This window comes from Poecilia latipinna, unplaced genomic scaffold (genome assembly GCF_001443285.1).
Source record: "Poecilia latipinna isolate Pla-1442-1.1 unplaced genomic scaffold, P_latipinna-1.0 Scaffold579, whole genome shotgun sequence".
In the NCBI taxonomy this organism is placed as follows: Eukaryota; Metazoa; Chordata; class Actinopteri; order Cyprinodontiformes; family Poeciliidae; genus Poecilia; species Poecilia latipinna.
In genome coordinates, this window is record NW_015113195.1 from 195,343 (window position 1) to 217,926 (window position 22,584).

Genomic DNA, 22,584 nt, shown 5'->3' on the forward strand with positions numbered 1-22,584 from the left:
ACATTTCTGCTTGCTCACGGGGCCAGTGTGTAGAGTGGGTGCGCGCTCCCGTAGAAATAACACGATTCGCTCAAGGCGTGACGACCGAAGCGCGTTCACGTGGCGGGGTAATACAGCATCATCAAAACACTGAAACACACCTCCATCCAGACAGCTCAGCTCCTAGCCGGAATAAACAAAAACACAAAGTAAAGACAAACGAAGGAGAAGAATATTGCGCGCTCGAAAGCTTTTAATTTTTATTTTTATTTTTTGCATCCATCCGGAGCAGGATTGGGGGAATTTTTCCGTGTCGACTACCCGGTGGTTCTCTACACACACACACACAAACACACACCTACCTTGTGCCTTTGAGAAGAAAAAAAAAACACACACACAGCGGGGAAGGAGACGGGGATCATCTGAGAGGCGGCTGTCTAGAGAGGAGGTGGAGGACAATGGAGGGGATGCAGGCATACGGAGCCGGGAAAGCCGGGGGAGCCTTCGACCCTGTCACCTTCCTCCAGCAGCCTCAGACCATTCTCCGCATCGTGTCTTGGGTAAGCAAAACTCAGAGATGACAGATGTGAAAAGTGGGATTTGTTATGGCTGTGCATGTACGGCGTTGTGTAGGCCTTGTTTGGTGAGTTGTTCTAAAACGTTTTTTTTTTTTAAATAAATAAATTCTTTTAAAACATTTTTTATCAAAGACACAAATAATGTCCTTGCCACCATTTTTATAACGTTGTTTTTGTTCGTTTTGGTGTCAAGGACAAGCGACTATATTTTCAGTTTACATCTTTTCCTGTACACATAGGCTGTTGTTGCTGTAGTATCCCATTGTGTAAGACTTCTAGTTTAGTATTAATATTTAATATGATTACATTTAAACTGAATAAACCGCTTTCAGAGTTTTTGTTTTTCTAATAGCTGGCACTGTCAAAACCACCGAGGAGCAGCACTAATCAAAGGGCTGCAACAGTTGGGGAAACTTTTAAAGATGCTCTTTAGGTCAGCAGCCAAAAGAATCTGAACTCAGCAATCCTTTTTCATTTGATCCAAGGTTTTACTGGTCATTTCTCACAGTAAGTTGCTCTTAATCTTAAATGATGTGTGACACAAAGGTTTATTTTCCACTATAAATAAACTCTGCTAATTTAAAGAATTCATTGGTTTGTACAAAAGAGCTTCATTGAGTTCATCCTTCTAACCTTGCTCATGAATTTCTGAAGTTGATGTTTTTTAAAAAAAAAAAAAAGAGAGAGAGAAAAAAAGAACTCTTTGAAGTTGTCCTCCTAATTTCTTTATGTTTTGGTAAAATCTCATGTGAATGTGACGTGAAGTTCCTTATCATGTTGGCCTTGGTTTTGTAAATCTTTCAGCTTTATGAAAGTTGCATGCCTTCAAGCTGTTAACTTGTTACCCATGAATATCATGTGAGGCTAAGTCATGGGGTTACCCACTGAAGCATAACATAATCATACCTGATTTTCCCCAGTCACAGGGTGACGCTTTTTGCTGTAGTTGTGAGTATGCCGTATAAATATCACATATTTTAGTCAGAACTTTGCACCTGATTAATTTGAGAATATGTCTTGGAAAGGCCCTTTAAAGAGGGAAAGGCCCTTTAAATAGGGCTTCTATCGCCCTTCTATCGCTAACATGTTAGCGAAAAGAGATAAAATGTTCAAAAATCTTTGCAAGTCAAAATTTTGCAAGTGTGACGTACACGTGGTTTTAGACACTTTTAAACTGATTCCCTTAAAAAAAATAAAAATCTGCTACTGTAGTAGCGATGCAGCATGTAAATCCTTTACGACAGGAAAGCAAGAACAAAAAGCCGATTGACTGATATAAAAGCAAATTTTTAAACAATTTTATTCAGTAATTTTTTGTTTATTTTTAAGTGGACAAAGTGAGTGAAAAATATCTTTAAAATCAGATATTGGATTTGGCATTAAAAAGAAATGCTCAGATTTTTTCATTTTTAAATTATGTCGCCCAGCCCAACTAGCACGTCTTGTAACTTCAAGACAGAGTGGTACTGTCTATTAAACAATAATAAATCTTTGATTTATCATGTCAAGTTGTTCTAATCTGGATACTTCCAATAAAGAATAACAATAATGGATATTGTTATATTTGCAATAAATGATTGCAGTCTTTACTACTAAAGACTCTTTAGTCTTTACTGTTTCTGTAAAGTCTTTCTCTGCAATATTCTAATTATTTGATTTGTATTTTTTTATCAAATTAATTCATTATTGATCCAAAAAAAATTGTTAAAAAAATGATTAAAATTTTTCTAATTAAACTATCTCTATTTCCCGTAGAGTTCAAAGTTTTATTTGATGAGTTATCAGAATGTAAACAGCTGATCATTTTACCAGACATTTTGCTGTTTGTTGTTATTAAAACGCATTAACGGGGGTCAGAAAAAAAAAAGTTTTTAATCAGGCTCACATATAGGTATGCAGTCTTCAAATGCACCGCCCCCAAAGTGTCACCGGAGCAACAACACATCTCCATGGTAACAGCCACGGGCGGAGTTGTGGTGTTTTGAATTGATAGTCTGCTGCAGCGTGTGGGGGAGGAAGCTGTCTGTTGTTTGAATGTCCCTGGACTGAGGACATCAAACAGGGACGACCAGAGCAGTTTATGAATGGTGGTGGAGGGTTGTCAATGTCCCACTTGTTGGCCATCATGGGAGCTGACTGCGGAGGTGATAATGAGTGTGTGTGTGGGTGTGTGTGAGGCATGTTGTGATCCACGGCAGAGTCGAGGAGCAGGGAACACAGTGACAGATGGAAAAGAGGGTACCCTGCGTATGATCGGAGCCTTAAATGAAGATCAAACCAAACGCCGCCAACCTGACTTAACAAGCAAAGAGAAAGTATTTTCGCCTCAGATTTGACTTTGATCTGCGTTCAGAAAGAACTCCGCTGCTGTAGCTGCTGATATTCCCCCATCTTTTTTTCTTTTGTTGCTTTGAACAGAGTTCCTGAAATTCTGCCAGCAGGAGCAAAACATTATAAATGTAAATGGGATGTTCAGTTTAGCTTTGTGCTCGAAGTGTTTTTATACATTAACCCAGTGCAGCACAAAACGTAGCGCACGACTGCTTCAACTGCTTAACTTCACTTTTCAAAAACAAATACACAGGAAGTTTAGTGTTTGGTATTTTTAACTACTGCATCTAAAGCTTAGATAAATGACCTTGAACGTGTTACAGTCCTTAAGAGCAAAATCTAGTTATATGAGCATCGCTTAGCTAGCAAGGTACACCAAGATTTTCAAACTACTTTTGTTTTTTTAAGAAACCAACACAGCACCTTACCCTCCTGTTACTTAGCACTATATGGCCAGCCAGCAGGTTAGGTAACCAGACACTTTGACATATTAACAAGCTATTTTCAGCTTTACTTCCTGTTTTAATCAGTTTGTTTTGTTTATTATAAATCCTGTAATACGGTGAAACTTTCGAGTTAGCAAACTCTAAATCATCTGTTACCAGTGCGTAATGCGGCCATAGATCTATTTCTCAGTAAAATTATTATTCTATTTTTCACATTTCTCACAAAATGTGTGACATGAAAATAATCTGCAGGTCAGCTTGTAATTTGCCAGCTGTAGTTTAAAAACAGCGTTTCTTTGTATGAGTGGAGCGTTTTCCCTTTCCAAAACACAACTGTGTACTTATGGGAGTTGAAATGTTACTACTAAGCAGCCAAAATGCTCTTTTCCTGTAAGTATAGTGAAATATAGTAGCCACATTTCAGCCAGTTGATAGGCAGTGCACAGCAACAAGTGGGGAAAGGGCAGCACTGTTACTGTTCTGGCTCCATACGGCCAGAAAAACATCCGTTCATCTGAGGATTCTTTTAGACTACACGTTTTAAACGTCACACTTGTACACGTCCATAAACAGTTGTGATGTCACAAATTCCTATTACTGGTAGCATAACAATTTATTATCTGATGCCAAACTCCAAATACTTGCTTTTTTTCACTGACTATCCAAGGAACGCCACTTAAAATACATATATGTATATTTTTAAACTTAACACTATGATATCAGGCCTCATTTAAAGTAACACGAGTTAGCATTTAAATTTTAGCAGGGACTAGCGTTTTAGATATTAGGAGACACTGATTTTTGCAGCAACACAGACAAAAATTGGGCAGTGTGGAACATTTTCTCAGCAGCGTGTTAAACCAGGAGTGGACTCACACTCCTGTCTGTAAGCAAGTCAGAATTCAGACGTCCTTTCAGTTGTTTGGTCGTACTGTGAATACATACCCACTTGGATCTGCTGTTATTAGTCAGGCATCCACATAATTTCAGCTGTTAGTCATGAATAACACAGCAACAATCAGTTTGGTGTGAATCTGGAGTCACTGAACATTTAGGAATGTAGCGGGTCGATGTCAATAACACCCTAAACGTCTGTGAGTGATATGGATCAGAGCCAGTTATTACCAACTTTTGTGGTGAACCTAAATGCATCCTTTACCCAATAGACACATATGCAATTACACTTACTGTTTTCAGTTTGTCAGTGCCTGTTGGACAAGCTTATCTTGCCATTGATCCGTTTGCACCTGACAACAAAGCAATAAATCTGAATCTCATTTAGCATGTGATAATTATAGTTTGACTTGTAAAGACACATCCAGCTCATGAGACTAAAAAACCAAAAATAAAATGCAATGTAAAGAATGGAATTAGCATAAAATATTCTCACCCAGGTTGAAAAAAACCCCCACGCTTTTAAATCTCCCTTTTTGTGTTTCCACAAACAGAAAGAAAGGTTTTTGTTAATCTTAATGTCTGAGTGTAGAAATGTCTAACTCAGGTTTTATCAGCCTAACTTATTTAGAGATCGAACCAGAAATGATCACATACATCCAGAGACATTCAAAAACTGTGAAATACTGATTCCTTTTACGGTTTTGAAAGTTTGCCTGAGTTCACGCGTTGTGGCGTTTATATTGATGTGTACCTTGGTGTAGTGTTTTCTGAAAATGAACCCTCACAAGCTGCGTTTCTATTGATCATTTAGTTGCTCGATTTGACATTTTAAAAATAGATTCACTTAACGGAAACACAGCAATGTTGGAAAAAAATCTCCAGTTTTTTGATAAAAAGTGTTGGTGCTAGCATGAATAAGTTGGTTTATTTAGCAAAACTGTAAAGGAAACACTTTTTCAATAACCAGATGTTGCTACTGGCGCAAACCACAACAAAAGAAAACAACAGGAAGTAGTCAGAGGACTACGGCATGGCATGTTCTTTAGTGATTTGAAGAAACATATTCACATGTGATTTTAACTGCGTTTCTTATTTTGTTTTTAGACATTAGCGGAATAAATAATGTTTATTTTTCTACCTCTCTGTGTTCTTCAGATTACATAAACATGGCCACATTATTTGGTGTTGTTGATCACAAAGGATCTTTGACATCTTTGTTAAGAAGCGCTGAAATGGTGCATTTAAATTTGATAATGTTCTGCATTAGGTTGCCCAACACCACAGGCTTGTTTAGGCTGATTTTTGATAAGTTTGTGCTCCAAAGGCAACATACAATAGTAAAATCAAGTAGCTAAAAGGAGAAAAAGAAGGAGTTGTTCCACAGATAATACTGTATTATCTCTCTTGAGTAATTACCATGTAACATTTGCTCAGTAAAGATTAAGCACAACAAAGAGTAGGATGCTTATTATCAAATGTAGATTGATTAAAATGCACTTAAGAGTTGTAAGTGCATTAGTGAAGTAACTGGTGGATTACACAACACTTAAAGACTGGCATACATTGTGTTTGTATGAAAAACTAGCCTTGATTTCAAAGAGATTCCAAGATTCAAAGTTGAACAAGAAGGGAAGCACAAGTTCCTCACCATCTGTCCAGATATGCCCTTCATATTCGGCTTTAAACACATCTACCAGAAAACAATTACTGCTTTCACAAAACGCCTAGGATTAACCACTCTGACTTTCTAAAAAAAAAAAAAAAAAAAAAAAGATGTGTTAAATCAACCCTGCAGTCCGAAATGCAGATTTTTTTTTTCTGACCAGAAAGAGGTTTCGCTTTCGCTTACATTAAGTGAAGTTAAAATAAAAGTAAGGCTTTCAGTGTGACACAATGCGTGGTGTGAAAAGTGACTCAATGCAGTGGATGTGAGGTCATGTGAGCTGGTGGGTCCTGGACTTGTCATTATGTGTGTGTCTGTCTCATTGTGTCCCCTTGATACTGCGGCGGCTCTCCTTGAATTATATTTTGACATGGCCTCCTGTCTCTGCCGCTCTCATTACTCAAGCTACTGCTGCCATGGCGACAGCAGGTATCCCCAGCCCAGGACAACGCTGTGCAGCATCCAATAATGTAGAAGCTGCACAAACACACATACAGGGAATGTAAATCAGTAGCCAACTAGCTACTGCTGTAATTTCTCAGTATTTTTTGTATTTAGTGCCATGAAAACAAAAATCTTTAAATTTTTTTGTGAAACTTTCGGTTTTGCTGGTGAATGGAAAAAAGTGTATTTTTTTATCTTCTGAGTCTTTGTTTTTTCCCTGAAACACGACAAGAATAGGGTTAAGAAAATATTGCACAATAATTCAAACTTTCTTAAAATAGAAAATATTCAAACATATATTACATAATATCAGTTTTGGGACAGTTTCACCAGTTTACTTGCACATGTTAACAAATCATTTCATACCTACAGCTCTGAAACAAATGAAGAGCCCAGTGCACTGAACCCCATTGAAAACCTCCTGGTTATTCCACCAAATATTGATTTCTGAGCACTTCCTGAGTTACAACATTAGCATGTTGTTTCTAAATGAATACAAAGTTGTTTTCTTTGCATTATTTGATGCATCTGTTTCATTAGTTTGACCATTTCTCATTTTCTGCAAATAAATACCAAATGTTTGCTTGGACTTTCATAGACATGATGTCAGTAGTTCATAGAATAAAAGAACAATGTTCATTTTACTCAAACATACACCTATGAAAAGTAAAATCAGAGAAACTGATCATTTTCAGTGGTTTCTTTAGTTTTTCCAGAGCTGTATGTATATAACCATTAGGAATTAATTTATTGAATTGGTAGACTTGTATTTTGATAAATCATTGAAATAAGAAGCCATATTATTGACCATATCTTGTGGTAAGCTGTTTTTGTCACGGTCCCATAATTAGATTGGCCTCTGGTTTTGTAAATTGTCTCGACTGTGTGAAAAAAAGCTCCTCAATATATTGCAGCATTTACTTAAATCACTCATGACAGACTGGCTTGTTTGACTTTTATACTTAGAAACAAGTTAATCTGTAAATAAAAAAAATCTTACACAGAAATGTAGTCAAAACCAAGGAACAGTAGAAAAGGAAAGTTGCATGCATGCACTGAGCCATGCATGCGCACAGTTTCACAAGCATGTCCACACATGCATGGACGCACAGTCGCAGCAGTCAGCCTCCTTTAAGAGGAATTTGTATGTGACCCTCCAGTGGTCACAAGATCAGAAGCCCGCATGCTTTTTCTTCACCTCCTAAAGCCTTGTGATCTGTCTACAGATCAGGGCGGGATCCACTTTCCAAATACACAAAAACACAGTCACACACTCAGAGCCATACCTAACTGTCATTAACCAAGTGAAGAAAGTGAAGGTGTCAGAAGATTTTTAGATTTTTTTTTTTTACACCCCTGCTGAACAGCAAACCAGTTAAAAGTAGAAGTGAAAATCTTGACATTATACCTCAGTAAATCCTCTGCCCTTGTGCCCTTTCATTACATCTACAAGGTTCAGAGTGTGTTTATGGGAAGACCTAACCATTCATGGGTAACACATGGCGCAGTGGTAGCTCAGCTGATTTGATTCTTTATCTAGGGCCATTTACTGCATGTGTTCCCACTTCTTTCTCTCTGCCCTTCTTCCTGTCAAGCTACTGTCAAATACAGGCCACTAGAAAACCTTCAGCTTTCAAAAAGGAAAGCTCTGAACATTCATTCAGGTCAGCGTTTGTAAGGTGAGACATTGCTGTTGGGCAACAAGGCCTGGATCGTCATCTCCACACTAATTCATGCCAAAGGTGTTCTGTCAGGTTGAGGACAGGACTCGGTACAGGCCAGTCAAGTTCTTCCTGACCAAACTCAAACATAAACGTGTGACTGATGAACACTCAAGTTGGAACAGGAAGGGGCCAACCTGAAACTGTTTCTACAAAGTTAGGGGCAAGGAATTGTCCAATTTGTATCCTTGTATGCCTGAATCATGGGGGGTTTGTTTCAATCGACTTAAGGGACAAGCCCAAGTCCTGAGAAACAGCTAACCTGGTAAAAACCAGTCACTTTCCTTTGCACAGAGAGTCAAGAGCATCAGCTACTGAGAAACAACTTCTTGCAGGAGGCATGGACTCTATTGAAGTTTTAAATGATTAGATCTAATTTTACCCTGTCGCTATCGTTTGGCCGTGATGCAGCAGTTCGATGAAGCTTACTGGATATTGCGTGCGCTGTAAGCAACTCCATGGGGAGTATGGCCACTACTCTTTTATTGCCTACCAGAATAATATGTCTTACCTATTCCTATTGTTCCAATTTTAATCACCTAATATTTTAAAAGAATGGCCGATACAGACTAAATGGCTTTGTTCACTGCCATTGCCAAATCATAACCCTTTATAGACAGACTACAATTCTAAGACAGCATGGAAAATAAATGTTGTCATTCACAACTTTGTCTGTTCACTGATTGGCCCGGTTCAAATTCAACCATTTAAAACAAGCTCAATGGGAAAAATCCCAGACAGAGCACTGAAGGGACATGAAAATCAACCAGGCCAGACAACTGCTAAGCCCAAACTCATCCATTGGATTGCCAGACAGAGGCATGATCCAGGGAACGCATCTCTGCATTCCAGTGGCAACTTGATGATGTGTACCATTGCTCTTGGTGATGTAAGACTTGGATGCAAGCACCCACTCATGGAAACCCATTTCATTAAGATCTCAAGGCACTGTTCTTGACTTAATCTGAAGCCTGCTTTAAGTCTGGTGTGCGCAGACAGCTTTTGATCTATTTGCACTTTGTTCTTCATCATCTGCTGACCCTGGTCTGTCAATTTACTTTGCCTATCAGTTCTTGACTTATCGTACAAGTTTAATGAGCTTCTGAGATCAGCTCAGTCCTTCACAAATTTCAGCTGAAGCAGTCCTAATCCCTAAATGCTTCACTTTACACCCCTATGGCCATGGAAGTAAACTGAACACATGAATTCAGTGATTCAAGACTTCTGGCAATATAGCCCATGGTCTAGTACCTACAAACTAGACCATAAATAAAACAATCGTTATCTGATAAGAATATTTGTGGGTCTTATGGATGTGTTAATGGAGCAGGTAGAGAAAGTAAGAATTAGGAAATTGAAGGAATGTAGAGAGCAGGGAGTCCCTGGTGATGAGCTTATCTGCTGGAGGAATTACTCAAGGGACTAGCCGAAAAACTAAAGTGTGTCACTACACAAGTTGCCCTCCAGGTCTGACTGTCCTCGATAAGAGAACTGAACTAACTTCTTTAGCATCCTACTCAAAAACCACAAAACATATATTTGAGCGTGTTCAATTTTTTTTAAAAGTTGAAAACAATCTACAGTCATCATTTGTCAAATGTTGTTGTGGGGTGATCATGTAAAATGTGACTTGAACTCAACCAAAATGTCAGTTTCTCGATTGTTGACGCTTCTTTTGACTAATTTTTTAACTTTTATTTAGAATACAAAAATGTAGCCATTGTCACCGTGTGAACTAAAACAGCAAAGAGATAATATATCAAAAATATCCTTTGTGTCTAATTAATCATTTTGTGCACCGTTTTCATATCAGTCCTTGTGACCAAAACCTGAATCAGTTCAGTTAGATGAGGGAAATGAGGGGAGCAGAAAATGAAAAGGGCACCAAGTGCTTTAGTTTATCCACTCATGTGATCCCAATCAGCCGCGTTGTCAGGCTTTTCATATAAAAGACAACTTTAAAATCTCCAAGTTTTAAACAACACTCTTTCCTATTTTGCATATGTATGAGTAAAACAAAACTGCATTTTCTTGTTAAATGTTGTTATGGGTTAAAAAGACAGGACGAAAGGAGAAAGGAATGGACAAATAAAGTTTTGATGGTTGCTTCCGGTTCAGATGCCACATTTGTTGTGATTCCTGCAGAGACGATCCCGTCTCACTTTGAACAAAATCAGCTATCCAAACCAACTGTTTTATTGTAACTTTCGTTCTCTGAAGAGAGGTTGCACACATGATCATTCCTACAGTAACTCCACCAGGAAAAATGTAGATAAACTCCATGTTTGTTTCCAGCTGTATGTAGTCTATCTTGTTGTCCAGCGGATGAACATTAGCAGGAAAAAGATGTGGTTTAATTGCTTTATACAGGTCAACTTTAGGCCAGTCTTGGCTTATTGCATCTGCGGTCCAGCCTCTGTCTTCAATCAAAACCGCTGTGTGCATCTTTACTGTTAGAACTGCTGCCCCCTCCTCCATAGCCCCTGTTACATCCCATACTGTAAAATCTAACAAAAACAGATCGTTTTTGTTAGATTTTCTTGGAGTTGGAGAGGCTACGCTAACTAGCATGTCACCATTTTGAAAATTCTAAAGCCTCTAAATTCTTCCTTGATTCCACATTGAAATAAAAGTGAAGTTTCTGTTAAAAAATATATTGTTTTCAAATAATTTCTTTCCGAAACATTGCTCAAGTGTTTTAGAGTAGTAATTTTTACTTAAAAGCATTAGCCTCCGCTACCTAAAGTAGATAGCCTTTGCATTAGCATGAACAAACAGTTCCTGCTTTTATGAAGTCCAATCCACTTTACTTCTTTGTCAAATCTTAAGTTTCTTATCAACATAATGATGTTTAGTGAGTTAATTATATTAATTCGCTTTATACTGTGGATATATTTGTCCAAATATGTCCAAAATATCTCAAAAAATATATCCTAGCTAGCAAGCAAACAAGCTTGTGTATAAGTGGCACAGTTAGCAATGTTTGAGGTTGAAATCTTCAAATTGTTTTTGTAAATTGACTATTTTTTGGTTTGTTTGTTTTTTGAGTTTTCTCCAATCCCTCTGACATCATGCGACGTCCTGAATAGTGTGGGAGGAGGAGGGAAACATATTAGTGCTTGTGACTTTGTGTTTTCTGTCTGTGTCTGTGTGAAGCAGTGGACGCGTGCGATTTAGCTGCATGGATCTGTGTGACGAAGCGCACTCATTCTTCTCAAGAATGCTTGTGGGCAGAGGCGAGGCCAGTAACAAGGGGCGATGGGAGAAAACGAAGTGGGGGAGGGAGGGAAGGACGGAGCCATGATGCAGGCGTGCTAAAAATAGCACCACCTCCATATCCCTCCTGCCTCCACAATCCCTGCATTCTTTCCGCAATCTCTTCATCCTCTCCATCCCTAATGAAGAAGACATTATGTAGATTCAGGTGTCAGTTTCATCCTCCAAACAGCGAGAGCAGGGCGGGGTGGGGGAGTTTCAGCGAGAGCGATGAAGATACGGAGGGAAACATACTCACCGACTAACTCTTCCAGTCCCCGATTGTATTGAAATTATTGGAAATATAGTCCGTCTTTCTTCAGTCAACCTGGAATACACAAGGTTCTGGGTTCAATTCCCGGCCCCGGTCTTTCTGCTTGGAGTTTGCATGTTCTCCCTGTGCATGTGTGGGTTTTCTCTGAGTACTCCAGTTTCCTCCCACAGTCCAAAAACATGAGGTCAGGTTAATTGGCCTTTCCAAATTGCCCCTAGGTGTGAGTGTGTGTCTGCATGGTTGTTTGTCTCTGCGACAGACTGGTGACCTGTCCAGGGTGTACCCTGCCTCTCGCCCGGAACAATAGCTGGAGATAGGCACATGTGTTGTATGTAAACTTCTGGTTTCAACTGTATTGTGTGCCTTGACTCAGCTCAAGCAATGTGGCTGTTTTTACATGATGTCAAAAGTGTAGAGGAATATATACATATGATATATAAGGCCGATATATGTTGGCCATAACAGTATATCGGATATCGATATCAGCCCAAATTTTCACATCGGTGCATCTTTAGTGTTTCACCTTAGAGATATTGACACATTTCACGTTGCAGTTTGTCCTCAAACACTGAGTAGATGTGAAACATCATCATGCGCTACAGTGATGTCACCACATCTAGAAGTCACTTTGATGTTTTTCTCTATAAATGCTTTTTGGATCCTGTCTCTCTCTCCCTGCCCAAGTCCCATCTAATACCAGAATAAAAGCCACTCGTGCCTCAGAATGAATTAATAATGAACTGTTTGCCTGCGGACATGTTCAAAACTCCAAACCCTGTGCTCAGCTTGGTTTTGATGGAGCTTATGAGAGGATGAGCTCTCGGTGTCTGTGCTGAAATGAGTGTCTTGTGTGATTTTTTTTTCTCCTTTTGTTTCGCTGTCATTCTCCACTCATACACCGACACACCAGCTGAATAAATGGAGCCACTCACCAACCTCAAGGTTCACTTCCAACCTTCTGTCTCTGCTTCACACTCCCGGTCGCATTCACGAGTCCATCGCTCATCTCAGGAAAGTCCACAAACATTCTCTTTCACGCGGACGCATGGAGTTCCCGGGAGGATTTGACAGCTGGATGGAGTTTGTCTGATCTGCTTTTATCAACAGGAGTATGAGTCTGACTGCTAAAAAATAAATAAATAAATAAATAAAATGAAATAAAAAAATAAAGCTGGGTTGTGGGATCCTGTTTGTTTGTATGTGTGGTGTCATATTGACAAGGGCGTTTCTGCGACGCTGCGCTGTGGAAGTGAGCAGAGAGGGGGGATTAGATGGTATCTTAGTAACCTGCTCTTCGTATTGACTCCATTTTGTAGCCTGTTGTATCATCTGTCCTTTTGGGAAATGGAAAAAAAAAAGGAGCGAGAGAGGCGAGAAAAAGAGATGCAGGAAGAATTATGGAAGAAACATTGTCGTTTTATTTACTTTTCAGGACCAAAGAGGGGGAAAAATCATCAGAAAATAAGTCTGTTGCTTTTTTTTTTTTTTTTTTCTCCAATGCACTTAGCCTCATACTGCAGGCAAATTGATGCAGCAGACACAGTGGGATGCTATTTATCATTGGAAATGCACTGGCAGCATTACAGACAATAGCAGGAGTGCTTTGTTTATCTAGCTTTATGTTTTTTACTCGCATTTAAAATGTGTGTAAATCGTAGAACTCGCTGAAAATAACTACTTTCAGCTCTGAAAATGAGGAAACGCATCACTTTCTATCTGTGGTAAAACTGGTGGCAGGAGAATGAATGAGTCAAATTTTCCTACAAAATTAATAAAAGACAATATTTTCCCATTACACAATCCAGTTATGTCCAAAATGTATGACTGTTCTCTTCATGTGGTTCATTTCAATACAGTTTGATCCGGGTTTTAATCTAATTATAAGTAGCTACAGTAAAATGCCGTCATATTAAGTTGTTCACTTGTTCAAATAATGTCTATTTATGGGAAGCAACCGATTTAGTCTGTCTTGGTTTGTTAGTTGTTAAATATAACCTGTGATGAACTCTTGAGCAAGCATGAGGTGACAGTGGAGAGGAACAACTCCCTTTTATTCATTTTCCCTGAGTAAAATACGATGAAAACTTTACTTTTTAAAGTCAAACCTTTATAGATTTTATAAATTCCAGCTCTCGAAAATGAAGAATGAAGAAATGAAAACACAGTTTTATTTTTATTTCCAAGACTTTGAAAAAACAATCTGTCTCAAAAAGAAGATGAATATACTGTTTTAAATTACTTGTTGTTTGATGATGGAGACGAAAGCAGCAAATAGTTTGGAACCTAGTGATAAATCAAGAATGAACTAAAAAAATTTTTTTTTTTTCCCAATTCCTTTTATTTTGTTGCAGAAATCCATTGTAGGTATTGTCTACAAATTGATTTTTTTAAAATATAATACGACTTTTTTTATGTTTTATGATTAAAAACAGTGCACAAAGTACTAGTCCTTATTATTTTAGGTCCAATTTTTTAAGTGTTTTTAATTCTGACACCTGACTTCCTGCTCATAGCTCATTTTTTTCCTCTCTGTACGTCTCCTGGTTTTTATCTCTACGTTTCCCTGATAGCTTTTCTCGTCTCTTCCTCTTCAGCTCTTCTCCATCGTGATCTTCGGCTGCATCGCCAACGAGGGCTACATCAACCGGCCCAACGAAGTGGAGGAGTACTGCATCTTCAACCGCAACCAGAACGCCTGTAACTACGGCGTGTTCATGGGCTCCATGGCCTTTCTCTGCTGCGTCGCCTTCCTGGCCCTGGACGTCTACTTCCCTCAGATCAGCAGCGTTAAAGATCGGAAGAAGGCCGTGCTGGCTGACATCGGGATTTCAGGTAAAGACACACTTCTTCTTCTTCCCAACAGATGAGCTTTAGCCTCCATTTTGTCATGTTGCTGTCCCAGACTTAACAGTAAAATGGATGGTGCTAAATACAGGGCATTGCTTTACAGAAAACCCAAAACATACAGCCAGAAATTAAATAAAACAACTTAGATCAAAGTATATTATTTTTTTTTTTTTAATGGCCGACTCAAAGTCCAGACCGAAATTCAATTTAGAGTCTGTGTCAAAGCTTAAAAGATGCCTCAATAGGTGCATCCAAAGAATAAGGAAATATGTTAGAAGTTTCATAAATATTAATACATTTTATTACTTAGTATTTTAATACAAAAATAACAAAAACAAATCTAATTTCTCTTCTGCTTCTCAGTTATGCAACACTTGCTTTTGGTCTATTGGGAAAAATCATAAAATTCAATACAGTTGTAATGTGAAAAAATGTGAAAAAAATCCTATTTACATAAACAGAAATTTACATAAATTTGCTAAATTAAAAAATGTTTTGTTTAATGCTGTTTTTCACATATTTCACAGCTCTATTACAGTCAAAAGTAAAATACATTTTACCTTTTACTATTTTCATACAAACATAAAAACTAAATCAAAATTTCCTCAATCATGCAACACTTTTCATCGTTCTATTGGGAAAAATGATCAAACTTATTAAAGTTGATTGTAACAAACTGTGAAAAAAAGATGAAGGCACTCTATTTACGTAAATAGAAATGTACTAAACTAAAACATTTTTTTAATCCTCTTTTTTTTACATTTTATTTCTTAGCTCTGTTAGTCACTTATTGCTAAACTTATAAAAAGTCAGACCTCGAATCAGACCTCTTCTTTTGATTACCTTCGTGTTTGCATTTTTGTTTCGATTAAAAAGAACTGTTTTCCTTCTGTGCATTTCTTGCTGATCGCCGTAGTAACGCGTTATTTCACAGCGGCGAGCGTCTTTGGCGCAGCGTTTGTTTTTAAAGTGTGATCACAGAGGAGGGGAATGAAAGCGGTTGTTAAGCAGACAGCTTCTCCTCTGGTGCTAACAAGTCTCTGCGATGAGCTTCACTGTGTCAGACAGTCTGCCTCCCTGCTGCACTGCTTCTGCCCCCAACCTGACAAGATTGTCAAGCACAGAGGCTTTTTAATGAGGTACTTCCTGTCACAGACTATACTGCCTTTTGCTTTTTTTTCCCTGTGTGCACACACACACACATTCACACACACTCTCTTTCTCTCTTTCTCTTTGTCACCATATGTTTCCATGAAAGTTGGCAAATTAGTAAAACCAAAGAACTGCTGGAAGTCTGATCAGATGTTTCTGAATTTCTTGAGCTTGGCGATCTTGACTCGAGTATCATAAGCTTTGCTCAACCCTTGGTTAAACGTTTTGTTTGACAGATTGATTCCACGGTGTCCACAATTCTTAAAAACTTCTTAGACAGTCTTAAATCATGCTTATCCAAAATTAAGACCTTAAAATGTTTAAATTCATAAAAAGAAAATGCAAGTGGTCTTGATCACCGGTCTTATATTTTGTCTTGTTTATTTTGCGTAGTTTTATGGGGGGGTTTTCTCGCGGGATATTTCTGTCAAACAAACCTTTGAGTCGCACGCAGACAACCTCTGAGACTTGAGGAGTTTGAGGTTACCGCTAACTAGCTGGTAACTAGCTGGTAACTAGCTGGTAACTAGCTGGTAACTAGCTAGCTTTTTTGCCTCTATCATTAAGTGTAAATTTATCGCCAGTTCGTAGAACTGCCAAAAGCTTTTTGTTATATAAAATATGAAGTTTTTTTTTCTGATGTGATACAGCTCTTAAATTTAATTCGTAATGGCCTTGAAAAAATCTTCAATATGAATTGGTGAGACCAGCAGAAACCCCGGGATTCAGTCTCAGAGATTTGTACATCAAGAGAATCAAAATGAATTTGTCTTGTTTATAGCAATGGTGCATCAACCAAACGAGTTAATGATAATTGGAAAGATCCTGTTGACACTTTGTTCAGGGTCTGAACTCCTTTCTTTGTTTCTGTTTTCTCGTCCTTACAGCGTTTTGGTCGTTCATGTGGTTTGTGGGTTTCTGCTTTTTGGCCAATCAGTGGCAGGTGAGCAAGCAAGAGGACAACCCCCTGAGAGAGGGAGGCGACGCTGCTCGGGCGGCCATCACCTTCTCCTTTTTCTCAATCTTCACCTGGGTAAGAGCTTCATTTTGCTCTCATTAGTCCACAGATTATAGGACACTGAGGCATGAGCAGCCACAGAGCACCTGAAGACCAGACACACTGGTGGAAGCGTGATGTTACACGGGAAAGCTTAGCAAAATCCTACGTTTAATTTAAGAGTATTTAATCGGCCTGAATCAACTACATCAATTCAAGGGTGTTTTTACACCTGACAGTCAGGTAGAGTCAGTTTGATTGCAACATTGTGTCAAGCAATCCAAAGCAATTGAAAAACCTGTCACCCCCCCTTCGCCTGTGGTGGCGCTGCATCAAAAGAAAACAACACAAAAACCTCTGAAGAAGACATGAGGGCACCGACCTTCTTCATAAAATTTATTTCCATTAGGAAAAACAGACCTGTGAATAAGTTTTGACACACTGTGAAAGCCTGCTTCCAGTAGGGACATGTGAATAGATGACATTCATTTTGTAAGTGAGAGATTTAATTCATGTAACTAAACCATAAAAAAAAGCAGAAAATACTTTCTGTAAAACTTAATTAGCAAAAATGGTGAGATATTTCAGGCTACACTTACAGGTGCCTTCTCTTGTCTTTCCCATCTTATAGAATAAATTGCTTTTTAATTATTATTATTTAAGACAGTCTTCAGTTACATTTGTTTCATGGTGATTGTCAAAGTTACCAATAATTTTGAAACTGGCGGTCTTGTTGAAAACAATTATTTCCTAACATATTTAATTTAAAATAATCTCAAAATAAAAGTTGGATTTTTCTCTCTTTTTTTTCCCAGCGTGAAATTAAGATACTGCACCAAAACAATAATTTATTTGAAAACATTTTACACATCCTTGCCAAGTTGTAGTTAGCCATTAGCTTCTTCTTGTTTTGATGCGTGTCGCCCAGACGTCCGTCGTAAATGTGAACATTAATGACCTCACCAGAGTGCGGCTGTCTCTCCAACAGGGCGCTCAGACTCTCTTCTCTATGGAGAAACTAAAGAACGTGTCGTTTGAAGAGGAGTACACCAAGCTGTTCCCCCCTCAGCCACATCAACCTTTTGTCTGACTCTGCTCTGTCTCCCATGCCTGCTACCTGAACCCTCTGCAGCTGCTCACACACACCCCTGTCATGTTTTAGTGGCTGAACGTGTTTAGAGGAAGTGAATGTATGAAAATCTGAATCCTGACTCAGGCTCGTTTTAATAATTCTAGCAACTGATAAACCTGCATGTGTGACTGTTAAGCTAGTGGTCCAAAGTAACAAAGGCTGTTCGTTTCTTGACGTTATTAATGCACAGTAACATTTTGTCTTTTAATCAAAGACAAAATAAAAGATATTCGGCTCCGTCTCTCCGGTTTTCGACGGAAGCGTTAAGCGATTTAGGAAGTCGGTGGATTACCTTCAGCTTTCAGATGAGGTACTTCAGGGTTGAATGAGCAACAGGACATGATTTATTGATCAAGGAGGCTTTGGTGTGTTTCGCTCCCCTCAGGCAAATCTATGGATCTCTATTTTTTAGCATTTCTTTTTTTAAATAAAGCTATCTTTTCCAGAGTTTAGAGATATTGAAGTGCCATGCACATCTTTCTTTACCTGCACCACCTGACGGAGGTATTCATACTTCCAGAACCTGATGTGTCAACATGTTATTATATCCAATAACTTTAGTGTACCTTGTTGGAATTTTTAGTAGTGCATAATTAAATAGCTAATTAAATATTCTTAAAGGTTTGCAGGTGTAACTCTAGTGAAAGGTGGGGTAGAATGTTAATGTGTGTCAGCTTTGAGACTTTATTTAATGTAAAATTTCAAAATTATGTATGTATTTCTTCTAAAATACATCTAAGTATGTGCACTGAAAAAAGATAACAACGTTCTCTGCTGAATTAAGTTTGTCAAACTTACCTTATTTATGCTTATTTAACATGCCAACTGGATAAACATAATATTTAGTTGGATGAACTTAATTTAAGTACTTGCAACAAATTAATTCAGTTTATTTAAGGTGGGTCACCGGGTTTTGCAGATCAAACATTATTAATACTAGCGACTTAGGAAGTCTTGTATGCAGTTTGTTTTACTCTTTCATGGAGATTCATATGGATGCTGTGTTGCTAGCAGTTTTTTAGAGGCTGTCTAGTTTGATTTAAAAGGCAACAACACTTTCATTGGATATGTATTAGATGTATATGGATTGTTTTGCCTTAGCAACACACAGACACACTTCTCGATTGCATCAAGATAGTAGACCGAAGTAGAATTGAGGTTTCGTGTCTCCCTAGCTGCGTTTCCATTGCCCTCAAAATTGTGCAAATCAGAATTATGAAAATAAATTCACTCACAATTTTGAAAAAACTTGAGATTTTTTTATCATGCTAGGATGAGGCAGGGGGTGGGGGGTTCAGCCGTACCAAGATTGATGTGTTTCGCACAATTGTGAAACACATCAACAGAGTCACATGATCAACAAACCGGCTGTAATTACAGGCGAAAAATGTGAAGAAGACGACAGGAAGTGGGAGGATGATGGCATGGCACGTTTTTCAACAACTTATCATGTGAACAAACTTATTCCCATGTGATTTTAATTATGTTAATTAGCAAATGCACCACAATTGCAAAATTGTGTTAATTTGACATCAGCTGAATATTGACAAACTTTTCCGTACCTTCGCAAAGGAAACGCAGCTAATGACGAGCTCAACCAGATGTCACCTGCTTTGACTGACTAAATGGCTTCCCAAGGTTTCCGGCAAACTAATCAGTGTTTTCTTCCTGCTCTTTTTCTCTTCTCTTCCAAATGCTTCACTTAACACCACTGCTTCGAACTCTTGTCTCCTCGCCGTTTGATCGCGCCCCTTGCACCCTTGCTTGCTCTTCCACCTTCCATCTATCTCCGTCGTCCGTTTTCCCCAAAGGTGGGCCAATCGTTCCTCGCCTTCCAGAGATACAAGCTGGGGGCCGACTCCGCCCTCTTCTCCCACGAATACACCGACCCCAGCCAGGATGCGGCCGGAGCGCCCTACACATCCTTCGGAGGGGACGACTTGGAGAGCCCGGGCGGCGGAGGTGGCCAAACCAACAGCGACGGGCCCTTCGATGGCTCCGGAGGCTACCAGCGCCAAGACTACTGAGACGTCGAGGTTCAGATGTGCTTTGGGCTTGAGATGTTGTTGCCCAAACAGAAAAAGGAGAGAAAAATTCTAATTTGAATGAATATTTTTGTTGTTTTCTGTCACTGAAAACCACTGCCTCAAACCGACCCTGGCTACGGGTCTCTAATAATCGGAGTTCACGCAGTTCTGATGGGCTGTTTTAGACCGATGTTTGACACAACGGCTGAAAGTTGACATGGTAACTCAGACACGTGGGTTAAGATCTGTAACATATTGTCTCAAAGAATTAATATTGTGAGAGAACCATATTCTCTACCTTTTGTAGAAAATATGTAGAGATCTATAGAGATTTTCTAGCAAAGGTAGAAACTATGACACCAATGAGAGGAACAGTTTGTACCAATTACTTTTTCTGACTTTATTGTGTTGCTTGAAGCTCTCTCCATGTTTGGATTTATCTCTAGAATATGTTAACACGTATTAGCGCCCCTGGTCAAGATGCTTTAAAAAGCCTTAAAATAAGTCACTAACTCCAAGATGCACTTGTTTTTGTTGCATATTGGCAACCGTGGAGCACTGTTTTTTTTTTCCTCCCTTACTGTCATGGTTGCTGTGCATGGTGGTAAAATGGAGTTGGGATTAACCTTTTGTTCCTATTTTAAACCTTTTAATTGTTACTCTGACGGTAGACACGGCCAAGTCCAAACTGGAATCTGACAGTGAATCTGAGAAGGATGTTAAAATTAGGGTGATGGCAGAGAATCCGTCCGACCTCAAGTCGTGGAGCTCATTGTCAGAGATTAACTGTCATAATATCAGCAGAAATATGCAAAAATGTCATCAGCAATTACAAGAGGGGTGAGTCCAGCAATGCCATTCAAAGTTCGCTGATTATTAAGGAGGGTACAAATAATTTTTGACAATTGACACATAAACAAAGACAGATAATTCATATTTTTCGAAAGTCGTACTCCTTTTGTAATGTATGATCTTTTTAAGGAAACTTTTCTGTTTTCTTTCCTATCAGGAACAAACCTTTAAGTTGAATGTAGAACGATTATGGCTAATTATTGGCGTAACTGTACTTCTTTAAATAAGAAGAGTGACATTAATTTTCCTTTCATCAATGGCAAGTTTTCTTTGCATTTACACCCAAAAGGCAGGGCTCAGACTCTTCGCAGAATTACATTTAATAGTCCAATTATAGTTTATATTATTTATTGAATAACACTTTGAATTAGGGGTTTTAGAATGTGACAGCCGTAAACAAAGAGTTGAAACTGGATAATTTCTCTCACTTGCTCATTTGTTGTTGCCAGTCAGGTATAGTGTATGGTGTTTCAAAACAGACTTAGCAGAGTTCAAGAAAAAAAAGTGGATTTATTTAAAGATTTATTTAAAAGCACCTTCAGAAACCTGCTAATTACTTGTTGACATTTATTTACAAATGGTGGCGAGGTGATGAAAACTGAGGAAAAGCTCAGAAAAAGAAGCAGAAATGATTAAACTAAATCATCAGCATTGATGTGTGAAACTATGAAAAACATTTCTTCAGCTGCACCGCACTACACTTTACATTTAGACGTGGTGGCTTTCTTGCTTATGTTATTATGACTATTATTATTATTATTATTATTATTATTTAGAACTAGTATTTTAGAAGCAATGTTGTCATTTTATAAATTGGCTCAAATCTTTGATGAATTAAACTACAAAAAACAACAAAAACAAGTGGTGAGAAACAAACTGAGAATTGGAGTGGCTCTTGGGGGACCCCTGCTGGCTGGAGGCCTTAAGCAGCAATGATTTGCTCATGTCCCTTCCTGTTTGCCCAAGGAAACAGGAAATAGTGTTTTCCTAACTTAAAGTTCCCATGTTCCCAAGGAATTAAGTATAAAATGACCAAAGGAAAGGTTAGGGTTCAAATAAGTGTGGTACTGGTAATTTTGTACATATATAAAAAGAATTGAAGGAATTTAATTTTCTCTTCTGAATAATTATACCCATAAAAGGCTGTTTTTTCCCATTTTGTCTGAGATGATACTACTTTAAAAAAAATTTATTTATTTCAGGGCTTTTTAAACATTTTTTGCCAGGGGTTCCAATGGATGCGAAGACACTGCGGTCGTGGTTTACACTTTGGAGACAAATGTGATGTGAACAGGTGTGGTAAAATGTTTTGAAATACATGAATTAGTTGGATAAAAATGGTTTGGAAATGGAGGGAACTATACAGAGATTGTGTAGTTATGGGGAAATTATCACCCTTTCAAAATCAATACTTCTGATCACATTGTTTTCTGCACAGTCAGCTCAGTAACGAAAATCACTGTTAGCTCTATAAACTCCCACATCCAGAGCAGGTAATAAATTAAGACTAGATTGATTTTTAATGAGATACGGTTTATTGCAGGAAAAAGCATATCTGGTATCTAATAACAGTGTATTTACGTGTGTGTGTGTGTGTGTGTGTGTGTGTGTGTGTGTGTGTGTGTGCGTGTTTATTGCAATGTTTTGTTTCCCTGATACTTGTATGTGAGACAGATTTTTTTGTTTTCTGTTTGGTTTTTTTGTTCAATTGTTGCCTTAGTGCTGACTGCCAAGCAAAGTGCAACCATCAAAGGTGACACACACTTGTATGCCCGACGTCCCAACTTACACTTTTCTCTCCTAACCTTTCCCCACTAAAGTTCATTTTCTGCGGCTTTGGTCTCGGAGGGAACAAAACCGAGTGAACAAAACCAAGCTTTAGTCAAAATGATGCTGCATTGTCAATGCCACACATGTCGACGTTATCAAAAGAACTCTTCATCTCGGTTTTGTTTCAACAAAAGGATTCAACCGTGAACCTCCTGAGTA

General features: G+C 38.4%; 1 protein-coding gene across 2 annotated transcripts; it reads left to right on the forward strand.

The window, feature by feature from the left end:
* Positions 1-51: 51 nt before the first annotated feature.
* On the forward strand, positions 52-22,063 carry LOC106953414 (synaptogyrin-1). Of its 2 annotated transcripts, none has more exons than XM_015042163.1 (4): positions 52-539; positions 14,183-14,420; positions 16,475-16,620; positions 17,573-18,960. In XM_015042163.1, the coding sequence occupies exons 1-4, from the start codon at positions 438-440 to the stop codon at positions 17,672-17,674; spliced, it is 588 nt and encodes a 195-aa protein (XP_014897649.1). In that variant the 5' UTR covers positions 52-437; the 3' UTR covers positions 17,675-18,960. The 2 variants fall into 2 exon arrangements, with proteins under 2 accessions (XP_014897649.1, XP_014897647.1); XM_015042161.1 differs by lacking the exon at positions 17,573-18,960 and adding an exon at positions 19,528-22,063 and having other exon boundaries at positions 59-539.
* Positions 22,064-22,584: the final 521 nt, after the last annotated feature.